Raw genomic sequence first — 22,176 nt, 5'->3', positions numbered from 1 at the left:
TGGATCAACCTGTATCTGGGGTCACCTTTGCAGATGTCAGAGCAGCTTTCTAGAAGGTCAACCCACGGAAAGCGACTGGCCCGGATGGGGTAACCGGACATGCACTCAGATCCTGCGCGGATCAGCTGGTGGGGGTATTCACAGACATCTTCAACCTCTCTTTACAACAATCTGAGGTTCCTATCTACTTCAAGAAGACGACCATCATCCCGGTACCTAAGAAAAACCAAGCAGCGTGCCTTAATGACTATCAGCCGGTGGCTCTGACATCCATCATTATCATAGAAATCATAGAAACCCTACAGTGCAGAAGGAGGCCATTCGGCCCATCGAGTCTGCACCGACCACAATCCCACCCAGGCCCTACCCCCACACATCCACCCGCTAATCCCTCCAACCGACGCATTTTAGCATTCTAAGGGGCAATTTTTAACCTGGCCAATCAACCTAACCCGCACATCTTTGGAATGCGTCGAAAGGTTAGTCATGGCATGAATCAATTCCAGCCTCCCGGACTACCTGGATCCACTACAGTTTGCCTACCGCCGCAACAGGTCCACAGCAGACGCCATTTCCCTGGCCCTGCACTCAACCCTGGAACACCTAGATAACAAGGACACCTATGTCAGACTCCTATTTATTGACTACAGCTCAGCCTTCAACACCATTATTCCCACAAAACCCATCTCCAAACTCCGTGGCCTGGGCCTCGGCACCTCCCTCTGCGACTGGATCCTGAACTTCCTAACTCACAGACCACAATCAGTAAGGATAGGCAACAACACCTCCTCCCCGATCATCCTCAACACCGGTGCCCCACAAAGCTGTGTTCTCAGCCCCCTACTATACTCCTTACACACCGATGACTGTGTGGCCAATTCCCCTCCAACTCCATTTTCAAGTTTGCTGACGACACCACCATAGTGGGTCGGATCTCAAACAATGATGAGACAGAGTACAGGAATGAGATAGAGAATCTGGTGAACTGGTGCAGCAACAATAATCTCTCTCTCAATGTCAACAAAACGAAGGAGATTGTCATCGACTTCAGGAAGCGTAAAGGAGAACATGTCCCTGTCTACATCAATGGGGACGAAGTAGAAAAGTTCGAGAGCTTCAAGTTTTTAGGTGTCCAGATCATCAACAACCTGTCTTGGTCCCCCCATGCCGACACTATAGTTACGAAAGCCCACCAACGTTTCTACTTTCTCAGAAGACTAAGGAAATTTGGCATGTCAGCTACGACTCTCACCAACTTTTACAGATGCACAATAGAAACATAGAAACATAGAAAACTACAGCACAAAACAGGCCCCACAAGTTGTGCCGAACATATCCCCACCTTTCAGGCCTACCTATAACCCTCCATCCTATTAAGTCCCATGTACTCATCCAGGAATCTCTTAAAAGACCCTATTGAGTTTGCCTCCACCACCACTGATGGCAGCCGATTCCACTCGCCCACCACCCTCTGTGTGAAAAACTTCCCCCAACATTTCCCCTGTACCTACACCCCAGCACCTTAAACCTGTGTCCTCTCATAGCAGCCATTTCCACCCTGGGAAAAAGCCTCTGAGAGTCCACCCGATCTATGTCTCTCAACATCTTATATACCTCTATTAGGTCTCCTCTCATCCCACGTCTCTCCAAGGAGAAAAGACCGAGCTCCCTCAGCCTATCCTCATAAGGCATGCCACTCAATCCAGGCAACATCCTTGTAAATCTCCTCTGCACCCTTTCAATCTTTTCCACATCCTTCCTGTAATGAGGCGACCAGAACTGAGCACAGTACTCCAAGTGGGGTCTGAAAGGGTCTTATATAGCTGCATTCTTTCTGGTTGTGTCACAGCTCGGTATGGCTTCTGCTCTGTCCAAGACCGCAAGGATCTACAAAAGGTCATGAATGTAGCCCAATCCATCACGCGAACCAGCCTCCCATCCATTGACTCTGTCTATACTTCCCGCTGCCTCGGCAAAGCAGCCAGCATAATTAAGGACCCTACGCACCCCGGACATTCTCTCTTCACCTTTCTTTGGGAAAAAGATACAAAAGTCTGAGGTCACGTACCAACTGTCTCAAGAACAACTTCTTCCCTGCTGCTGTCATACTTTTGAATGGATTTACCTTTCATTCAGCTGATCTTTGTCTATACCCTAGCTATGACTTTAACACTACATTCTGCAATCTCTCATTTCCTTCTCTATGAACGGTATGCTTTGTATAGCATGCAAGAAACAATACTTTTCACTGTATGTTAATACATGTGACAAGAATAAATCAAATCAAAAGATAGGTAAGAATCTTTTCCCCATGACAGAGATGTCTAAGACCAAAGGGCTTAAGGTGAGGGGTAAGGTGGAGGGATACAGAGAAAGTAGAAAAGAACTCAAACAGGGTCTTAGAAGGGGAAAAAGGGGTCACGAAATGTCCTTGGCAGACACGATTAAGGAGAATCCCAAGGCATTTTATACATGCGTTAGGAACAAGAGGGTTTTCAGAGAAAGAGTCGGACCTCTCAAGAACAAAGGAGGAGAATTATGCTTAGAACCCAAGGAAGTAGGTGAGATCCTAAGTGAATTCTTTGCATCAGTAGTATTCACAAAGGAGAGGGACACGTTGATTGGTAGTGTCTCAGAGGGATGTGTAGACCTGTTAGAACAAATCGCAATTACACGGGAGGAAGTGTTAGGTGTTTTAGGAAGCATTAAGGTAGACAAATCCCCAGTGCCAGATGGCATCTGTCCTAGATTACTGAGAGAGATAAGAGATGAAATTTCTGGGCCTCGAACAGAAATCTTTGTTTCTTCATTGGACACAGGTGAGGTCCCAGAGGATTGGAGGATAGCAAATGTGGTCCTGTTATTTAAGAAGGGTAGCAAGGATAACCCGGGTAATTATAGGCCAGTGAGTTTGACGTCCGTGATAAGGAAATTGTTGGAGAAGATTCTTAGAGATAGGACCTATACACATTTAGAACTGAATAGCCTCATTAGCGATAGACAACATGGTTTTGTACGAGGGAGGTCATGCCTCACAAATTTAGTTGAGTTTTTTGAGGAGGTGACAAAAATGATTGATGAGGGAAGGGCCGTGGATGTCGTCTACATGGATTTTAGTAAAGCATTTGACAAGGTCCCTCATGGCAGGCTGGTGCAAAAGGTTAAATCTCACGGGATCAAAGAAGGCACATGGCATGCTTGCCTTTATTGGACGGGGCATAGAGTATAAAAGTTGGCATATGATGTTGCAGTTATATAGAACATTGGTTAGGCCACATTTGGAATACTGCGTCCAGTTCTGGTCGCCACACCACCAGAAGGACGTGGAGGCTTTGGAGAGAGTGCAGAAAAGGTTTACCAGGATGTTATCAACAATATCCTGGGAGGGAAATTTGCTACGGCTCTTCGGGGGGGTTTAAACTAATTTGTCAGGGGGATGGGAAAAGGAGTTGTAGTCCGGAGGTCAGTGAGTGTAGTGAGGTACTGGGAAGGGTATCATGGTCAAAGGTGGGTACCAGCAGACAAGATGATGGGTTGAAGTGTGTCTACTTCAATGCAAGGAGCATCCGAAATAAGGTAGGTGAACTTGGGGCGTGGATTGGCACTTGGGACTACGATGTTGTGGCCATTACGGAGACATGGTTAGAACAAGGACAGGAGTGGTTGTTGGAAGTTCCGGGGTATAGATGTTTCAGTAAGTGTAGGGTAGCTGGTAAAAGAGGTGGAGGAGTGGCACTGTTAATCAAGGAGAGTGTAACGGCTGCAGAAAGGCATTTTGAAGGGGATCTGCCTACAGAGGTAATATGGGCTGAGGTTAGGAGTAGGAAAGGAGCAGTCACGTTGTTAGGAGTTTACTATAGGCCCCCAAATAGTAATAGAGATGTGGAGCAAGAAATTGCTAAGCAGATTATGGATATGTGTGGGGGTCACAGGGTAGTTGTCATGGGGGACTTTAACCTTCCAAATATTGATTGGAACCTTTATAGGTCGAATAGTTCGGATGGGGCAGTTTTTGTGCAGTGTGTGCAGGAGGGGTTCCTGACACAATATGTGGATAAGCCGACAAGAAGTGGGGCCACATTGGATTTGGTAATGGGAAATGAACCGGGCCAAGTGTTGGATTTGGTTGTGGGAGAGCACTTTGGAGATAGTGACCACAATTCAGTGTCTTTTGTTATTGCAATGGAGAGGGAGAGGGCCATACGGCAGGGCATAGTTTACAATTGGGGGAGAGGTAATTATGATGCAATCAGGCGGGAATTAGGAAGCATAGGATGGGAACAAAAATTGTCAGGGAAAGGCACTAATGATAAGTGGAACTTTTTCAAGGAACAAATACTGCGTGCCCTTGATAGGTATGTCCCTGCCAGACAGAGAGGAAATGGCCGAGTGAGGGAACCATGGTTCACAAAAGAGGTTGAATGGCTTGTCAAGAGGAAGAAGGAAGCGTATGTAAGGTTGAGAAAGCAAGGTTGGCTCGATGGAGGGTTACACGTTAGCAAGAAATGAGCTGAAAAAGGGGCTTAGGAGAGCTAGGAGGGGGCATGAGAAGTCCTTGGCGGGTCGGATCAAGGAAAACCCCAAGGCTTTTTACTCTTATGTGAGGAATAAAAGAATGACCAGGGTGAGATTGGGGCCGGTCAAGGACGGCAGTGGGAACTTGTGCATGGAGTCAGAAGAGATAGGAGAGGTGATGAATGAATACTTTTCTTCGGTGTTCACCAAGGAGAGGGGCCATGTTTTTGAGGAAGAGAGGATGTCACAGGCTGATAGGCTGGAGGAGGTAGATGTTCGGAGGGAAGATGTACTAGCAATTTTGAATAAACTAAAAGTTGATAAGACCCCTGGGCCTGATGAAATATATCCTAGGATTCTTCGGGAGGCAAGGGATGAGATTGCAGAGCCTTTGGCATTGATCTTTGCATCCTCACTGTCCACGGGGGTGGTGCCAGAGGACTGGAGAGTGGCGAATGTGGTTCCTCTGTTTAAGAAAGGGAATAGAAATGACCCTGGTAATTATAGGCCGGTTAGTCTTACTTCGGTGGTCGGTAAGTTGATGGAAAAGGTCCTTAGGGATAGGATTTATGACCATTTAGGAAGATGCAGCTTAATCAGGGATAGTCAGCACGGATTTGTGAAGGGCAAGTCTTGCCTCACAAATTTGATAGAATTTTTTGAGGAGGTAACTAAGTGTGTCGATGAAGGTAATGCAGTTGATGTCATATACATGGATTTTAGTAAGGCGTTTGATAAAGTCCCCCACGGTTGGCTTATGAAGAAAGTAAGGATGTGTTGGATAGAGGGAAGTTTGGCCGATTGGATAGGTAACTGGCTATCTAACAGAAGACAGAGGGTGGTGGTGGATGGAAAATTTTCGGACTGGAAACCGGTTACCAGCGGAGTGCCACAGGGATCAGTGCTTGGTCCTCTGCTATTTGTAATTTTTATAAATGACTTGGAGGAGGGGGCTGAAGGGTGGATCAGTAAATTTGCTGATGACACCAAGATTGGTGGAGTAGTGGATGAGGTGGAGGGCTGTTGTAGGCTGCAAAGAGATATAGATAGGATGCAGAGCTGGGCTGAAAAATGGCAAATGGAGTTTAACCCTGACAAATGCGAGGTGATTCATTTTGGTAGGACAAATTTAAATGTGGATTACAGGGTCAAAGGTAGGGTTCTGAAGACTGTGGAGGAACAGAGAGATCTTGGGGTTCATATCCATAGATCTCTGAAGGTTGCCACTCAAATGGAGAGAGCCGTGAAGAAGGCCTATAGTGTGTTGGCGTTCATTAACAGGGGGTTTGAGTTTAAGAGCCGTGGGGTTATGCTGCAACTGTACAGGACCTTGGTGAGACCACATTTGGAATATTGTGTGCAGTTCTGTCACCTCACTATAAGAAGGATGTGGAGACACTGGAAAGAGTGCAAAGGAGATTTACCAGGATGCTGCCTGGTTTAGAGGGTAGGTCTTATGAGGAAAGGTTGAGGGAACTTGGGCTTTTCTCTTTGGAGCGGAGGAGGTTGAGAGGAGACTTGATAGAGGTTTATAAGATGATGAGGGGGATAGATAGAGTGAACGTTCAAAGACTATTTCCTCGGGTGAATGGAGCGGTAACTAGGGGGCATAACTATAGGGTTCATGGTGGGAGATATAGGAAGGATGTCCAAGGTAGATTTTTTACTCAGAGAGTGCTTGGGGTGTGGAATGGACTGCCTGCCTGGATAGTGGGAGTCAGAAACTTTAGGAACATTTAAGAAGCTATTGGATAGGCACATGGAGTACTTTGGGATGTTAGGGAGGAAATAGCTTGATCTGGGTTTCAGACAAAGCTCGGCACAACATCGTGGGCTGAAGGGCCTGTTCTGTGCTGTACTGTTCTATGTTCTATGTTGCCTGGTCTGGAGGGTATTAGCTGTGAGGTGAGATTGAGTAAACTAGGGTTGTTCTCCCTGGAAAGACGGAGGTTGAGGGGCGACCTAATAGAAGTTTATAAAATTATGAAGGGCATAGATAGGGTGAACAGTTGGAAGCTTTTTCCCAGGTCAGAAGTGACAAACACAAGGGGTCACAAGTTCAAGGTAAGGGGGTCAAGGTTCAATACAGATGTGCGGGGGATGTATTTTACACAGAGGGTGGTGGGGCCTGGAATGCGCTACCAAGCAAGATGGTTGAGGCAGACACGCTAGGATCATTTAAGACTTATCTAGATAGCCACATGAACAGACTGGGAATAGAGGGATACAAACGGATGGTCTCGTTAGGAACACATGAGCGGCGCAGGCTTGGAGGGCCGAAGGGCCTGTTCCTGTGCTGTATTGTTCTTTGTTCTTTGTAAGTGGTTTCGAGGGGATCTGAGGAAAGATTGTTTCACCCAGAGAGTGGTGGAAATATGGAATGTGCTGCCTGAGAGGATGCTGGAGGCAGGAACTCTCACAACAGTTAAGAAGCATCTGGATGAGCCCTTAAATCACCAACCAAGGCTCAGCAGGCTATTGTCCAAGTGCTGCTAAACAGGATTAGTATGGATTGGTATTTGATGGTTGGCACAGACGTGGTGGGCCGAAGGGCCTGTTTCTGTGCTGTATTCCTCTATGATTTATGTGTTTCAATAAGGTCACCTCTCATTCTTCAAAACTTGAATGAGTGCAGACCCAATCTCGGAGAAGACAAAGCTCTGACACATGGAGTACAATGTGGGAAAATGTGGAGTTGTCAATTTTGGCAGGAAGAATAAAAAATGTTATTTTCCAATAGTGAGAGATTGCAGAGCTCTGAGGGGCAGAGGGATCTGGCTGTCCCAGTATATTTTGATTTGATCCATAAAAGTTGGTGAGAATCGTAGCTGACATGCCGAATTTCCTTACTTCTGAGAAAGTAGAGGCATTGGTGGGGCTTTCTTAACTATAGTGTCGGTATGAGGGGGACCAGGACAGGTTGTTGATGATCTGGACACCAGAAACATGAAGCTCTCGACCCTTTCTACTTTGTCCCCATTGATGTAGACAGGGGCATGTTCTCCTTTAGGCTTCCTGAAGTCGAAGACAATCTCCTTCGTTTTGCTGACATTGAGGGAGAGATTATTACAAATCACAAAAGGCTAATATACAGGGACAGCAAGTAAGTAGCAAAGCTAATAGAATATAAATGTTTATTTTGAGGGAAATTGAATACAAACATAGGGAGGTTATGCTTCAGTTATACAAGTCACCAGTGAGACCGCACCTGGAGTACTGTGGTCAGTATTGGTCTCCTTATTGAAGGAAGGATGGAGATGTGTTGGAAGCAATTCAGAGAAGATTTACCAGATAAATACCAGGACTGAAAACAAAACACCACGATGCTAGAAATCTGAAATAAAAGCAGAAAATGCTGGATGAACTCAGCAAGCCTGGCAGTGTCTGAGAGGAGAAACACAGTTAACATTTCGAGTGTCGATGACTGTACTCGGAACAAAATTCATACAGAATTGAAACGTTAACTCTGTTTCTTACAGGATACTGCGAGGCCTGGATAGAGTGGACATGGAGAGGATGTTTCCACCAGTAGGAAAAATTAGAACCAGAGGCACAACCTCAGGCTAAAGGGACGATCCTTTAAAACAGAGATGAGGAGTTTCTTCAGCCAGAGGGTGGTGAATCTGTGGAACTCTTTGCCGCAGAAGGCTATAGAGGCTGGGTCATTGAGTGTCTTTAAGACAGAGATAGATAGGTTCTTGATTAATAAGGGGATCAGGGGTTATGGGGAAAAGGCAGGAGAATGGGGATGAGAAAAATATCAGCCATGATTGAATGGCGGAGCAGACTCGATGGGCCGAGTGGCCTAATTCTGCTCCTATGTCTTATGGTCTGATGGCCTTTCTCTATCCACAGATGCTGCCAGAGCTGTTGAGTTTTTCCAGCACTTTTTATTTTAATTTGATATTTAGAATGGTTGGATGGTTTTATGAGGAAAGGTTGGAGAGGTTAGGTCAGAAGAGTAAGAGGCAACTTGGTTGAAACCTTTAAGATCCTGAGGTAAGGATGTGGAGAGGATCTTTCCTCCTGAAAATAGGTTTGAAAATCTTCGCAATCAGCATATCCGCAGAGTTACTCCCAATCATGAGGGATTCTGCAGACTAGAGAGAAACTGTTCTGATCGGTGGAAGGATCGAGAGCCAGGGAAGACAGATTTAAGAAAAAGAATGCATGAGGAGACGAGGAGCTGCGTTTCCACACAGCGAGTGGTTAAGATCTGGAATGTTCTCTCTGAGAGTGAGGTGGAGACAGATTCACACAGCGAGTGGTTAGGATCTGGAACGCACTGTCTGAGAGTGTGGTGGAGACAGATTCACACAGCGAGTGGTTAGGATCTGGAATGTTCTCTCTGAGAGTGAGGTGGAGACAGATTCACACAGCGAGTGGTTAGGATCTGGAACGCACTGTCTGAGAGTGTGGTGGAGACAGATTCACACAGCGAGTGGTTAGGATCTGGAACGCACTGTCTGAGAGTGTGGTGGAGACAGATTCACACAGCGAGTGGTTAGGATCTGGAATGTTCTCTCTGAGAGTATTGTTAGTATATTAGTGCAGAAACCCTAAATTATGTTATGAAGCCCGACAAACAGTTTTGCTATTTTGGCCTCTGTGTGAGGGTAAGGCGTTTCACCCCAGATGTGATTCAGTTATAGAACATAGAACAGTACAGCACAGAACAGGCCCTTCGGCCCACGATGTTGTGCCGAGCTTTATCTGAAACCAAGATCAAGCTATCCCACTCCCTATCATCCTGGTGTGCTCCATGTGCCTATCCAATAACCGCTTAAATGTTCCTAAAGTGTATGACTCCACTATCACTGCAGGCAGTCCATTCCACACCCCAACCACTCTCTGCGTAAAGAACCTCTGATATCCGTCCTGTATCTCCCACCACGAACCCTATAGTTATGCCCCCTTGTAATAGCTCCATCCACCCGAGGAAATAGTCTTTGAACGTTCACTCTATCTATCCCCTTCATCATTTTATAAACCTCTATTAAGTCTCCCCTCAGCCTCCTCCGCTCCAGAGAGAACAGCCCTAGCTCCCTCAACCTTTCCTCATAAGACCTACCCTCCAAACCAGGCAGCATCCTGGTAAATCTCCTCTGCACTCTTTCCAGCGCTTCCACATCCTTCTGATACACCAGGAAGCTTTTTATCAAAACAAGTGTTATTTAATAATACAATTTAACTGTAACAAATGAATTAGCTTAACTTTGACCAATTGAAATACTTGAACATGACAATGTACAATTCTTAACTGCTAACACTATCTGTATTAGTTCCAATTCAAGCAATATTCCTCTTATAGACTTAAACCTCTCTTCACCATCAGTTAACAACACACAGGCTTTCCCGGATTATCTTTCTGCCCTTCTTAAACAGTGGAACAATATTAGCTACTCTCCAATCCTCTGGTACCTCGCCCGTGGCTAAAGAGGATACGAAGATTTTGGCCAAGGCTCAGCAAGTTCGTCCCTCGCCTCTCTCAGTATCCTGGGCGACCCTATCTGGCCGTGGAGGCTTGTCCACCTTAATGTTTTTCAAAACTTCCAATACCTCCTCCCTTTTTATCTCAACATGTCAACATCCTCGAATGTCAACATCCTCCTTTCTACACTCACCATCCAGCACATCCTTCTCCTTTGTGAATACTGATGCAAAGAACTCAGAACCCAGCAGTAACTGCTTGCTTTTCCCTTTCAGCTTAGCTCTATCCCTTAATCACATGACTCTGTCAATCAACCTAATCAAAACCCTACTCTGAAACTGCAGGGGAAAAACCAAATAAACAAAAATGCATGAAGCCAGATTAACACAAACACATCCCCATCATTAGCCTGCATTGTGAGCATGCGAGCTACCTGATGCAGACAAATTGGCACCGTGTGAAACAGCTGAATTTTAAACATACCCCTCACATAAAATGTGATATAAATATCTTTCTTAAGGCACAATATCATCACCGTGTGGTGGAGGCAGGTTCAACCGAGGCTTTCAAAAGGGAGCTGAATCATAATCCGAAGAGAATGATTTTGTAGAGATATCGGAAAAGACAGAGGAATAGAACGAGCTGAGTTGCTCTGACAGAGAGCCAGAATAGACAGGACTAGCAAGTGATCTCTGTTTGTGCTGTCACCATTTTTGATTCGAGCAGATGAATTATTAAATTAGGCTGATGAGGAGCAGTGATTACAACACAGACAGATCCCAGGAACAGGAGCTTAGTGTCACTGTACTAAAAATAATAAATACAGCACGTTCTCAACAAGCCTGACTGCATCTGGAGAGACAGAAACAGATAACGTTTCAGCTCCTGGCCTTTCAGCATCAGGGTGATTTTACTGAACCGGTTCTGCAGCTCTGGAGAATCCCTTCACAGCAGCTGGTCATATTTCCCTTGGGGTGGCACAGTGGTTAGCGCTGCTGCTTCACAGCGCCAGGGACCCGGGTTTGATTCCCAGCTTGGGTCACTGTCTATGCGGAGTTTGCACGTTCTCCCCGTGTCTGTGTGGGTTTCCTCCGGGTGCTCTGGTTTCCTCCCACAGTCTGAAAGACGTGCTGGTTAGGTGAATTGACCTGAACAGGCGCCGGACTGTGGCGACTAGGGGAATTTCACAGTAACTTCATTGCAGTGTTAATGTAAGCCTTACTTGTGATTAAAATTTAAAGAAAATTGAATTAATCACCACGCAATATAAAGTAGTCTCAGTAACAGTGATCGTGGAAGCATTGTCGATTGTCGGAAAAACCCATCTGGTTCACTGATGTCCTTTAGGGAAGGAAATCTGCCGTCCTTACCCGGTCTGGCCTACATGTGACTCCAGAGCCACAGCAATGTGGTTCACTCTTAACTGCTCTCTGAAATGCCCGAGGAAGACACTCAGTTCGAGGGCAATTAGGGATGGGCAATAAATGCTGGCCCAGCCAGCGACACCCACACCACAAGCATCAACACAAAAGAAGCTGACAACATGATGGGTTTTCATTTTAATGTGACTCTGACTGAAACTTCACCTCCTCCGAGTGACCCCCTTCACAATCTGGAGATCTCCAATTTTTCATTCTTTAAAGTTTATTTATTAGTGTCACAAGTAGGCTTATATTAACACTGCAATGAAGTTACTGTGAAAATCCCCTAGTCGCCACACTCTGGCTCCTGTTCGGGTACACTGGGGGAGAATTTAGCACGGCCAATGCGTCTTTCAGACTGTGGGAGGAAACCGGAGCACCTGGAGGAAACCTATGCAGACACGGGGAGAATGTGCAGACTCCGCACAGACAGTGACCCAAGCCGGGAATCAAACCCAGGTCCCTGGCGCTGTGAGGCAGCAGTGCTAACCACTGTGCCACCAGAGGTGTGGAGATCTTCGGTATTGGCCCTAGGTCTGGGAGCAGCTCTGAGCCTGAGAGCAGCCTTGGGCCTGAGAGCAGCCCTGGGTCTGAGAGCAGCCCTGGGCCTGAGAGCAGCCCTGGGCCTGAGAGCAGCCCTGGGCCTGAGAGCAGCCCTGGGCCTGAGAGCAGCCCTGGGCCTGAGAGCAGCCCTGGGCCTGAGAGCAGCCCTGGGTCTGAGAGCAGCCCTGGGCCTGAGAGCAGCCCTGGGCCTGAGAGCAGCCCTGGGCCTGAGAGCAGCCTTGGGTCTGAGAGCAGCCTTGGGCCTGAGAGCAGCCCTGGGCCTGAGAGCAGCCCTGGGCCTGAGAGCAGCCCTGGGTCTGAGAGCAGCTCTGAGCCTGAGAGCAGCCCTGGGCCTGAGAGCAGCCCTGGGTCTGAGAGCAGCCCTGGGCCTGAGAGCAGCCCTGGGCCTGAGAGCAGCCCTGGGCCTGAGACCAGCCCTGGGTCTGAGAGCAGCCCTGGGCCTGAGAGCAGTCCTGGGCCTGAGAGCAGCCCTGGGTCTGAGAGCAGCCCTGGGCCTGAGAGCAGCCTTGGGCCTGAGAGCAGCCCTGGGCCTGAGAGCAGCCTTGGGTCTGAGAGCAGCCCTGGGTCTGAGAGCAGCCCTGGGTCTGAGAGCAGCCCTGGGCCTGAGAGCAGCCTTGGGCCTGAGAGCAGCCCTGGGCCTGAGAGCAGCCCTGGGCCTGAGAGCAGCCTTGGGTCTGAGAGCAGCCCTGGGTCTGAGAGCAGCCCTGGGTCTGAGAGCAGCCCTGGGCCTGAGAGCAGCCTTGGGCCTGAGAGCAGCCCTGGGCCTGAGAGCAGCCTTGGGTCTGAGAGCAGCCCTGGGCCTGAGAGCAGCCCTGGGCCTGAGAGCAGGCCTCAGCCTGAGAATAGCCCTGAGCCTCCGTCTGCTGTCCCGGTGGATTTTCATGCAGTTGTCTCTTTCCCACAGGTTTTCTTTACTGTATTTGTGGATGAGAGTCGCAACCCCCCGGAGCTGGACTATGCCAACATGCTGCTATACTTTGCAGCTCACCGTGACCCTGTCCAGGGATTCCACCGGTCTCTGAGCCTTGCTGCTGGAACAGATCTCACCTGGAACCCAGACACACCGTCCACAACAGTCAAGGTGAACTCATAGAGACAACATTCCAAACACAGCTCACCAATCACAATGTCCAGAGAGCTTTACTATGTATCTAACCCCGTGCTGTACCTGCCCTGGGAGTGTTTGATGGGGACAGTGTAAAGGGAGCTTTACTCTGTATCTAACCCTGTGCTGTACCTGTCCTGGGAGTGTTTGATGGGGGACAGTGTAAAGGGAGCTTTACTCTGTATCTAACCCTGTGCTGTACCTGTCCTGGGGGTGTTTGATGGGGGACAGTGTAGAGGGAGCTTTACTCTGTATCTAACCCCGTGCTGTACCTGTCCTGGGAGTGTTTGATGGGGACAGTGTAAAGGGAGCTTTACTCTGTATCTAACCCTGTGCTGTACCTGTCCTGGGAGTGTTTGATGGGGGACAGTGTAGAGGGAGCTTTACTCTGTATCTAACCCCGTGCTGTACCTGTCCTGGGAGTGTTTGATGGAGGACATTGTAGAGGGAGCTTTACTCTGTATCTAACCCCGTGCTGTACCTGCCCTGGGAGTGTTTGATGGGGACAGTGTAGAGGGAGCTTTACTCTGTATCTAACCCCGTGCTGTACCTGTCCTGGGAGTGTTTGATGGGGGACATTGTAGAGGGAGCTTTACTCTGTATCTAACCCCGTGCTGTACCTGTCCTGGGAGTGTTTGATGGGGACAGTGTAGAGGGAGCTTCACTCTGTATCTAACCCCGTGCTGTACCTGTCCTGGGAGTGTTTGATGGGGGCAGTGTAGAGGGAGCTTTACTCTGTATCTAACCCCGTGCTGTACCTGTCCTGGGAGTGTTTGATGGGGACAGTGTAGAGGGAGCTTTACTCTGTATCTAACCCCGTGCTGTACCTGTCCTGGGAGTGTTTGTTGGGGACAGTGTAGAGGGAGCTTTACTCTGTATCTAACCCCGTGCTGTACCTGTCCTGGGAGTGTTTGATGGGGGCAGTGTAGAGGCAGCTTCACTCTGTATCGAACCCCGTGCTGTACCTGTCCTGGGAGTGTTTGATGGGGGCAGTGTAGAGGGAGCTTTACTCTGTATCTAACCCCGTGCTGTACCTGTCCTGGGAGTGTTTGATGGGGACAGTGTATGATGCGCGTTATCACACACGAGGCTTGAGATGCTCAGGAAATAAAGGCTTTTATTTGCTGTAACAACGAAGCTACTAATTATATACACGATCCCAGACTGAGGGGTCCCAGACAGAGCAGTGACCTTTATACCTCTCCCAGGAGGCGGAGCCCGACTGGGATGTACCACAATAACTATAATACAGGTAGAACAGCCCAACCCTAACCCCAACAGCAACAAGTAGAACAACTCATCCCTAACCCCAACAGCAACATATATACATACTTGTAGTACTGGCCAGACCCTGGCTCAGTACTATCTAGTGGGAACCAATGATGGTTCACCACAGTGTAGAGGGAGCTTTACTCTGTATCTAACCCCGTGCTGTTCCTGTCCTGAGAGTGTTTGATGGGGACAGTGTAGAGGGAGCTTTACTCTGTATCTAACCCCGTGCTGTTCCTGTCCTGGGAGTGTTTGATGGGGACAGTGTAGAGGGAGCTTTACTCTGTATCTAACCCCGTGCTGTTCCTGTCCTGAGAGTGTTTGATGGGGACAGTGTAGAGGGAGCTTTACTCTGTATCTAACCCCGTGCTGTACCTGTCCTGGGAGTGTTTGATGGGGACAGTGTAGAGGGAGCTTTACTCTGTATCTAACCCCGTGCTGTACCTGTCCTGGGAGTGTTTGATGGGAACAGTGTAGAGGGAGCTTTACTCTGTATCTAACCCCGTGCTGTACCTGTCCTTGGAGTGTTTGATGGGGACAGTGTAGAGGGAGCTTTACTCTGTATCTAACCCCGTGCTGTACCTGTCCTGAGAGTGTTTGATGGGGACAGTGCAGAGGGAGCTTTACTCTGTATCTAACCCTGTGCTGTACCTGTCCTGGGAGTGTTTGATGGGGACAGTGCAGAGGGAGCTTTACTCTGTATCTAACCCTGTGCTGTACCTGTCCTGAGAGTGTTTGATGGGGACAGTGTAGAGGGAGCTTTACTCTGTATCTAACTCCGTGCTGTACCTGTCCTGGGAGTGTTTGATGGGGACAGTGTAGAGGGAGCTTTACTCTGTATCTAACCCCGTGCTGTACCTGTCCTGGGAGTGTTTGATGGGGACAGTGTAGAGGGAGCTTTACTCTGTATCTAACCCCGTGCTGTACCTGTCCTGAGAGTGTTTGATGGGGACAGTGCAGAGGGAGCTTTACTCTGTATCTAACCCTGTGCTGTACCTGTCCTGGGAGTGTTTGATGGGGACAGTGCAGAGGGAGCTTTACTCTGTATCTAACCCCGTGCTGTACCTGTCCTGAGAGTGTTTGATGGGGACAGTGTAGAGGCAGCTTTACTCTGTATCTAACTCCGTGCTGTACCTGTCCTGGGAGTGTTTGATGGGGACAGTGTAGAGGGAGCTTTACTCTGTATCTAACCCCGTGCTGTACCTGTCCTGGGAGTGTTTGATGGGGACAGTGTAGAGGGAGCTTTACTCTGTATCTAACCCCGTGCTGTACCTGTCCTGGGAGTGTTTGATGGGGACAGTGTAGAGGGAGCTTTACTCTGTATCTAACCCCGTGCTGTACCTGTCCTGGGAGTGTTTGATGGGGACAGTGTAGAGGGAGCTTTACTCTGTATCTAACCCCGTGCTGTACCTGTCCTGGGAGTGTTTGATGGGGACAGTGGAGAGGGAGCTTTACTCTGTATCTAACCCTGTGCTGTACCTGCCCTGGGAGTGTTTGATGGGGACAGTGTAGAGGGAGCTTTACTCTGTATCTAACCCCGTGCTGTACCTGTCCTGGGAGTGTTTGTTGGGGACAGTGGAGAGGGAGCTTTACTCTGTATCTAACCCCGTGCTGTACCTGTCCTGGGAGTGTTTGATGGGGGACAGTGTAGAGGGAGCTTTACTCTGTATCTAACCCCGTGCTGTACCTGTCCTGAGAGTGTTTGATGGGGACAGTGTAGAGGGAGCTTTACTCTGTATCTAACCCCGTGCTGTACCTGTCCTGAGAGTGTTTGATGGGGACAGTGTAGAGGGATCTTTACTCTGTATCTAACCCCGTGCTGTACCTGTCCTGGGAGTGTTTGATGGGGACAGTGTAGAGGGAGCTTTACTCTGTATCTAACCCCGTGCTGTACCTGTCCTGGGAGTGTTTGATGGGGACAGTGTAGAGGGAGCTTTACTCTGTATCTAACCCCGTGCTGTACCTGTCCTGGGAGTGTTTGATGGGGGACAGTGGAGAGGGAGCTTTATTTCCTGATTATTTCTCATCGTGGTCTCTCTGTTTCCAGTCTGAACATTGCATTGACAGGCAGACTACGGGGAGAGATTCGGTTGCTCCTGATGTCGACGATGTGACCTCCTCCTCAGGTGGGATGGTTCCAATATATGCAATGTTCCAAATCCTGACCCATGGTGTGGTTAAAAGTGAGGACACTCATCGACACAGCAAGCAATACGAGGCAGAACAGCTTTACTGTAAGGTGCGTGTTACATTGAGTTTCTGCAGACTGTCCCAGTATCAAATCCAAACTGTTGGTAGTGTCACTGCACCAACCTATGGTCAGTGTGTCCGGGTCAGTGTGTCCGGGTCGGTGTGTCCGGGTCGGTGTGTCCGGGTCAGTGTGTCGGTGTGTCCGGGTCAGTGTGTCGGTGTGTCCGGGTCAGTGTGTCCGGGTCAGTGTGTCGGTGTGTCCGGGTCAGTGTGTCCGGGTCAGTGTGTCGGTGTGTCCGGGTCAGTGTGTCCGGGTCGGTGTGTCCGGGTCAGTGTGTCCGGGTCGGTGTGTCTGGGTCAGTGTGTCCGGGTCAGTGTGTCTGGGTCAGTGTGTCCGGGTCGGTGTGTCCGGGTCGGTGTGTCTGGGTCAGTGTGTCCGGGTCAGTGTGTCCGGGTCGGTGTGTCCTGGTCAGTGTGTCCGGGTCGGTGTGTCTGGGTCAGTGTGTCCGGGTCAGTGTGTCTGGGTCAGTGTGTCCGGGTCAGTGTGTCCGGGTCAGTGTGTCCGGGTCAGTGTGTCTGGGTCGGTGTGTCCGGGTCAGTGTGTCCGGGTAGGTGTGTCCGGGTCGGTGTGTCTGGGTCGGTGTGTCTGGGTCAGTGTGTCCGGGTCAGTGTGTCCGGGTCAGTGTGTCCGGGTCAGTGTGTCCGGGTCAGTGTGTCCGGGTCGGTGTGTCGGTGTGTTCGGGTCAGTGTGTCCGGGTCAGTGTGTCCGGGTCAGTGTGTCCGGGTCGGTGTGTCCGGGTCAGTGTGTCGGTGTGTCCGGGTCGGTGTGTCCGGGTCAGTGTGTCCGGGTCAGTGTGTCCGGGTCGGTGTGTCCGGGTCAGTGTGTCTGGGTCGGTGTGTCCGGGTCAGTGTGTCCGGGTCAGTGTGTCGGTGTGTCCGGGTCGGTGTGTCCGGGTCAGTGTGTCAGTGTGTCCGGGTCAGTGTGTCGGTGTGTCTGGGTCGGTGTGTCCGGGTCAGTGTGTCTGGGTCGGTGTGTCTGGGTCAGTGTGTCCGGGTCGGTGTGTCCGGGTCAGTGTGTCCGGGTCAGTGTGTCCGGGTCAGTGTGTCCGGGTCGGTGTGTCCGGGTCAGTGTGTCCGGGTCAGTGTGTCGGTGTGTCCGGGTCAGTGTGTCCGGGTCAGTGTGTCCGGGTCAGTGTGTCCGGGTCGGTGTGTCCGGGTCGGTGTGTCCGGGTCGGTGTGTCCGGGTCGGTGTGTCTGGGTCGGTGTGTCCGGGTCAGTGTGTCTGGGTCGGTGTGTCTGGGTCAGTGTGTCCGGGTCGGTGTGTCCGGGTCAGTGTGTCCAGGTCAGTGTGTCCGGGTCAGTGTGTCCGGGTCGGTGTGTCCGGGTCGGTGTGTCCGGGTCAGTGTGTCTGGGTCGGTGTGTCCGGGTCAGTGTGTCCGGGTCAGTGTGTCCGGGTCGGTGTGTCCAGGTCAGTGTGTCCGGGTCGGTGTGTCCGGGTCAGTGTGTCCGGGTCGGTGTGTCCGGGTCGGTGTGTCCGGGTCAGTGTGTCCGGGTCGGTGTGTCCGGGTCGGTGTGTCCGGGTCGGTGTGTCCGGGTCGGTGTGTCCGGGTCAGTGTGTCCGGGTCGGTGTGTCCGGGTCGGTGTGTCGGTGTGTCCGGGTCGGTGTGTCCGGGTCAGTGTGTCCGGGTCGGTGTGTCCGGGTCGGTGTGTCCGGGTCAGTGTGTCCGGGTCGGTGTGTCCGGGTCGGTGTGTCCAGGTCAGTGTGTCCGGGTCAGTGTGTCCGGGTCGGTGTGTCCGGGTCGGTGTGTCCGGGTCAGTGTGTCCGGGTCGGTGTGTCCGGGTCAGTGTGTCCGGGTCGGTGTGTCCGGGTCAGTGTGTCCGGGTCGGTGTGTCCGGGTCGGTGTGTCCGGGTCAGTGTGTCCGGGTCAGTGTGTCCGGGTCAGTGTGTCCGGGTCGGTGTGTCCGGGTCGGTGTGTCCGGGTCAGTGTGTCCGGGTCGGTGTGTCGGTGTGTCTGGGTCAGTGTGTCCGGGTCAGTGTGTCCGGGTCGGTGTGTCCGGGTCGGTGTGTCCGGGTCGGTGTGTCCGGGTCAGTGTGTCCGGGTCGGTGTGTCCGGGTCAGTGTGTCCGGGTCAGTGTGTCCGGGTCGGTGTGTCCGGGTCAGTGTGTCCGGGTCAGTGTGTCCGGGTCAGTGTGTCCGGGTCAGTGTGTCCGGGTCGGTGTGTCCGGGTCAGTGTGTCCGGGTCGGTGTGTCTGGGTCGGTGTGTCTGGGTCAGTGTGTCTGGGTCGGTGTGTCCGGGTCGGTGTGTCCGGGTCAGTGTGTCCGGGTCAGTGTGTCCGGGTCAGTGTGTCCGGGTCAGTGTGTCTAGGTCAGTGTGTCTGGGTCGGTGTGTCCGGGTCGGTGTGTCCGGGTCAGTGTGTCTGGGTCGGTGTGTCCGGGTCGGTGTGTCCGGGTCGGTGTGTCCGGGTCGGTGTGTCCGGGTCGGTGTGTCCGGGTCAGTGTGTCCGGGTCAGTGTGTCCGGGTCGGTGTGTCCGGGTCGGTGTGTCCGGGTCGGTGTGTCCGGGTCAGTGTGTCCGGGTCAGTGTGTCGGTGTGTCCGGGTCAGTGTGTCCGGGTCGGTGTGTCCGGGTCAGTGTGTCCGGGTCAGTGTGTCCGGGTCAGTGTGTCCGGGTCGGTGTGTCCGGGTCGGTGTGTCTGGGCCGGTGTGTCTGGGTCGGTGTGTCCGGGTCAGTGTGTCCGGGTCAGTGTGTCCGGGTCGGTGTGTCTGGGTCAGTGTGTCCGGGTCAGTGTGTCCGGGTCGGTGTGTCGGTGTGTCCTGGTCAGTGTGTCCGGGTCGGTGTGTCTGGGTCAGTGTGTCCGGGTCGGTGTGTCTGGGTCAGTGTGTCCGGGTCAGTGTGTCCGGGTCAGTGTGTCCGGGTCAGTGTGTCCGGGTCAGTGTGTCCGGGTCAGTGTGTCTGGGTCGGTGTGTCCGGGTCAGTGTGTCCGGGTCAGTGTGTCCGGGTCAGTGTGTCCGGGTCGGTGTGTCTGGGTCGGTGTGTCTGGGTCAGTGTGTCCGGGTCAGTGTGTCCGGGTCAGTGTGTCCGGGTCAGTGTGTCCGGGTCAGTGTGTCCGGGTCAGTGTGTCCGGGTCGGTGTGTCGGTGTGTTCGGGTCAGTGTGTCCGGGTCAGTGTGTCCGGGTCAGTGTGTCCGGGTCGGTGTGTCCGGGTCAGTGTGTCGGTGTGTCCGGGTCGGTCTGTCCGGGTCAGTGTGTCCGGGTCAGTGTGTCCGGGTCGGTGTGTCCGGGTCAGTGTGTCTGGGTCGGTGTGTCCGGGTCAGTGTGTCCGGGTCAGTGTGTCCGGGTCAGTGTGTCCGGGTCAGTGTGTCTGGGTCGGTGTGTCCGGGTCAGTGTGTCCGGGTCAGTGTGTCCGGGTCAGTGTGTCTGGGTCGGTGTGTCCGGGTCAGTGTGTCAGTGTGTCCGGGTCAGTGTGTCCGGGTCAGTGTGTCGGTGTGTCTGGGTCGGTGTGTCCGGGTCAGTGTGTCTGGGTCAGTGTGTCCGGGTCAGTGTGTCCGGGTCGGTGTGTCTGGGTCGGTGTGTCTGGGTCAGTGTGTCCGGGTCAGTGTGTCCGGGTCGGTGTGTCCGGGTCGGTGTGTCCGGGTCGGTGTGTCCGGGTCAGTGTGTCTGGGTCGGGGTGTCCGGGTCAGTGTGTCCGGGTCAGTGTGTCCGGGTCGGTGTGTCCGGGTCAGTGTGTCCGGGTCGGTGTGTCCGGGTCGGTGTGTCCGGGTCAGTGTGTCCGGGTCAGTGTGTCCGGGTCGGTGTGTCCGGGTCAGTGTGTCCGGGTCGGTGTGTCCGGGTCGGTGTGTCCGGGTCAGTGTGTCCGGGTCGGTGTGTCCGGGTCGGTGTGTCCGGGTCAGTGTGTCCGGGTCGGTGTGTCCGGGTCAGTGTGTCCGGGTCGGTGTGTCCGGGTCAGTGTGTCCGGGTCAGTGTGTCGGTGTGTCTGGGTCGGTGTGTCCGGGTCGGTGTGTCCGGGTCGGTGTGTCCGGGTCAGTGTGTCCGGGTCAGTGTGTCCGGGTCAGTGTGTCCGGGTCAGTGTGTCCGGGTCGGTGTGTCCGGGTCAGTGTGTCCGGGTCAGTGTGTCGGTGTGTCCGGGTCAGTGTGTCCGGGTCGGTGTGTCCGGGTCGGTGTGTCTGGGTCGGTGTGTCCGGGTCGGTGTGTCCGGGTCGGTGTGTCCGGGTCAGTGTGTCCGGGTCGGTGTGTCTGGGTCAGTGTGTCTGGGTCGGTGTGTCCGGGTCGGTGTGTCCGGGTCGGTGTGTCCGGGTCAGTGTGTCCGGGTCAGTGTGTCCGGGTCAGTGTGTCCGGGTCGGTGTGTCCGGGTCGGTGTGTCCGGGTCAGTGTGTCAGTGTGTCTGGGTCGGTGTGTCCGGGTCAGTGTGTCCGGGTCGGTGTGTCCGGGTCGGTGTGTCCGGGTCAGTGTGTCCGGGTCAGTGTGTCCGGGTCAGTGTGTCGGTGTGTCTGGGTCGGTGTGTCCGGGTCAGTGTGTCCGGGTCAGTGTGTCGGGGTCAGTGTGTCCGGGTCGGTGTGTCCGGGTCGGTGTGTCCGGGTCAGTGTGTCCGGGTCAGTGTGTCAGTGTGTCCGGGTCGGTGTGTCCGGGTCAGTGTGTCCGGGTCAGTGTGTCAGTGTGTCCGGGTCGGTGTGTCCGGGTCAGTGTGTCGGTGTGTCCGGGTCGGTGTGTCTGGGTCAGTGTGTCGGTGTGTCCGGGTCAGTGTGTCGGTGTGTCCGGGTCGGTGTGTCTGGGTCAGTGTGTCGGTGTGTCCGGGTCAGTGTGTCCGGGTCAGTGTGTCGGTGTGTCTGGGTCAGTGTGTCCGGGTCAGTGTGTCCGGGTCGGTGTGTCCGGGTCAGTGTGTCGGTGTGTCCGGGTCAGTGTGTCGGTGTGTCCGGGTCAGTGTGTCGGTGTGTCCGGGTCGGTGTGTCCGGGTCAGTGTGTCGGTGTGTCCGGGTCAGTGTGTCGGTGTGTCCGGGTCGGTGTGTCCGCGTCAGTGTGTCCGGGTCAGTGTGTCCGGGTCAGTGTGTCCGGGTCAGTGTGTCTGGGTCAGTGTGTCCGGGTCAGTGTGTCCGGGTCAGTGTGTCCGCGTCAGTGTGTCCGGGTCAGTGTGTCCGGGTCAGTGTGTCCGGGTCAGTGTGTCTGGGTCAGTGTGTCCGGGTCAGTGTGTCCGGGTCAGTGTGTCTGGGTCAGTGTGTCTGGGTCGGAGTGTCCAGGTCAGTGTGTCCGGGTGTCGGGCAGTGTGTCCTGGTCAGTGTGTCCGGGTGTCGGTCAGTGTGTCTGGGTCAGTGTGTCCGGGTGTCGGTCAGTGTGTCCTGGTCAGTGTGTCCCGGTGTCGGTCAGTGTGTCTGGGTCAGTGTGTCCGGGTGTCGGTCAGTGTGTCCAGGTCAGTGTGTCCGGGTGTCGGTCAGTGTGTCCTGGTCAGTGTGTCCGGGTGTCGGGCAGTGTGTCCAGGTCAGTGTGTCCGGGTGTCGGTCAGTGTGTCCTGGTCAGTGTGTCCGGGTGTCGGGCAGTGTGTCCAGGTCAGTGTGTCCGGGTGTCGTGCAGTGTGTCCAGGTCAGTGTGTCCGGGTGTCGGTCAGTGTGTCCTGGTCAGTGTGTCCAGGTGTCGGGCAGTGTGTCCTGGTCAGTGTGTCCGGGTGTCGGGCAGTGTGTCCAGGTCAGTGTG

General features: G+C 52.7%; 1 protein-coding gene across 1 annotated transcript in view; it reads left to right on the top strand.

Moving 5' to 3' along the window:
• spef2 (sperm flagellar 2) overlaps nt 1-22,176 on the top strand; it is a 386,645-nt gene that overhangs the window by 333,504 nt on the left and 30,965 nt on the right. The window contains exons 37-39 of the mRNA XM_078213897.1: nt 11,902-12,755; nt 12,836-13,012; nt 16,353-16,544. Of these exons, the coding sequence (XP_078070023.1) occupies nt 11,902-12,755; nt 12,836-13,012; nt 16,353-16,544 (1,223 nt within the window). The remainder of the gene's footprint in view (nt 1-11,901; nt 12,756-12,835; nt 13,013-16,352; nt 16,545-22,176) is intronic.

This window comes from Mustelus asterias, chromosome 6 (assembly GCF_964213995.1).
Source record: "Mustelus asterias chromosome 6, sMusAst1.hap1.1, whole genome shotgun sequence".
NCBI classification, from domain to species: domain Eukaryota; kingdom Metazoa; phylum Chordata; class Chondrichthyes; order Carcharhiniformes; family Triakidae; genus Mustelus; species Mustelus asterias.
Note: the sequence above shows the minus strand (reverse complement) of the source record. Positions and strands in the feature narration are given on the sequence as shown.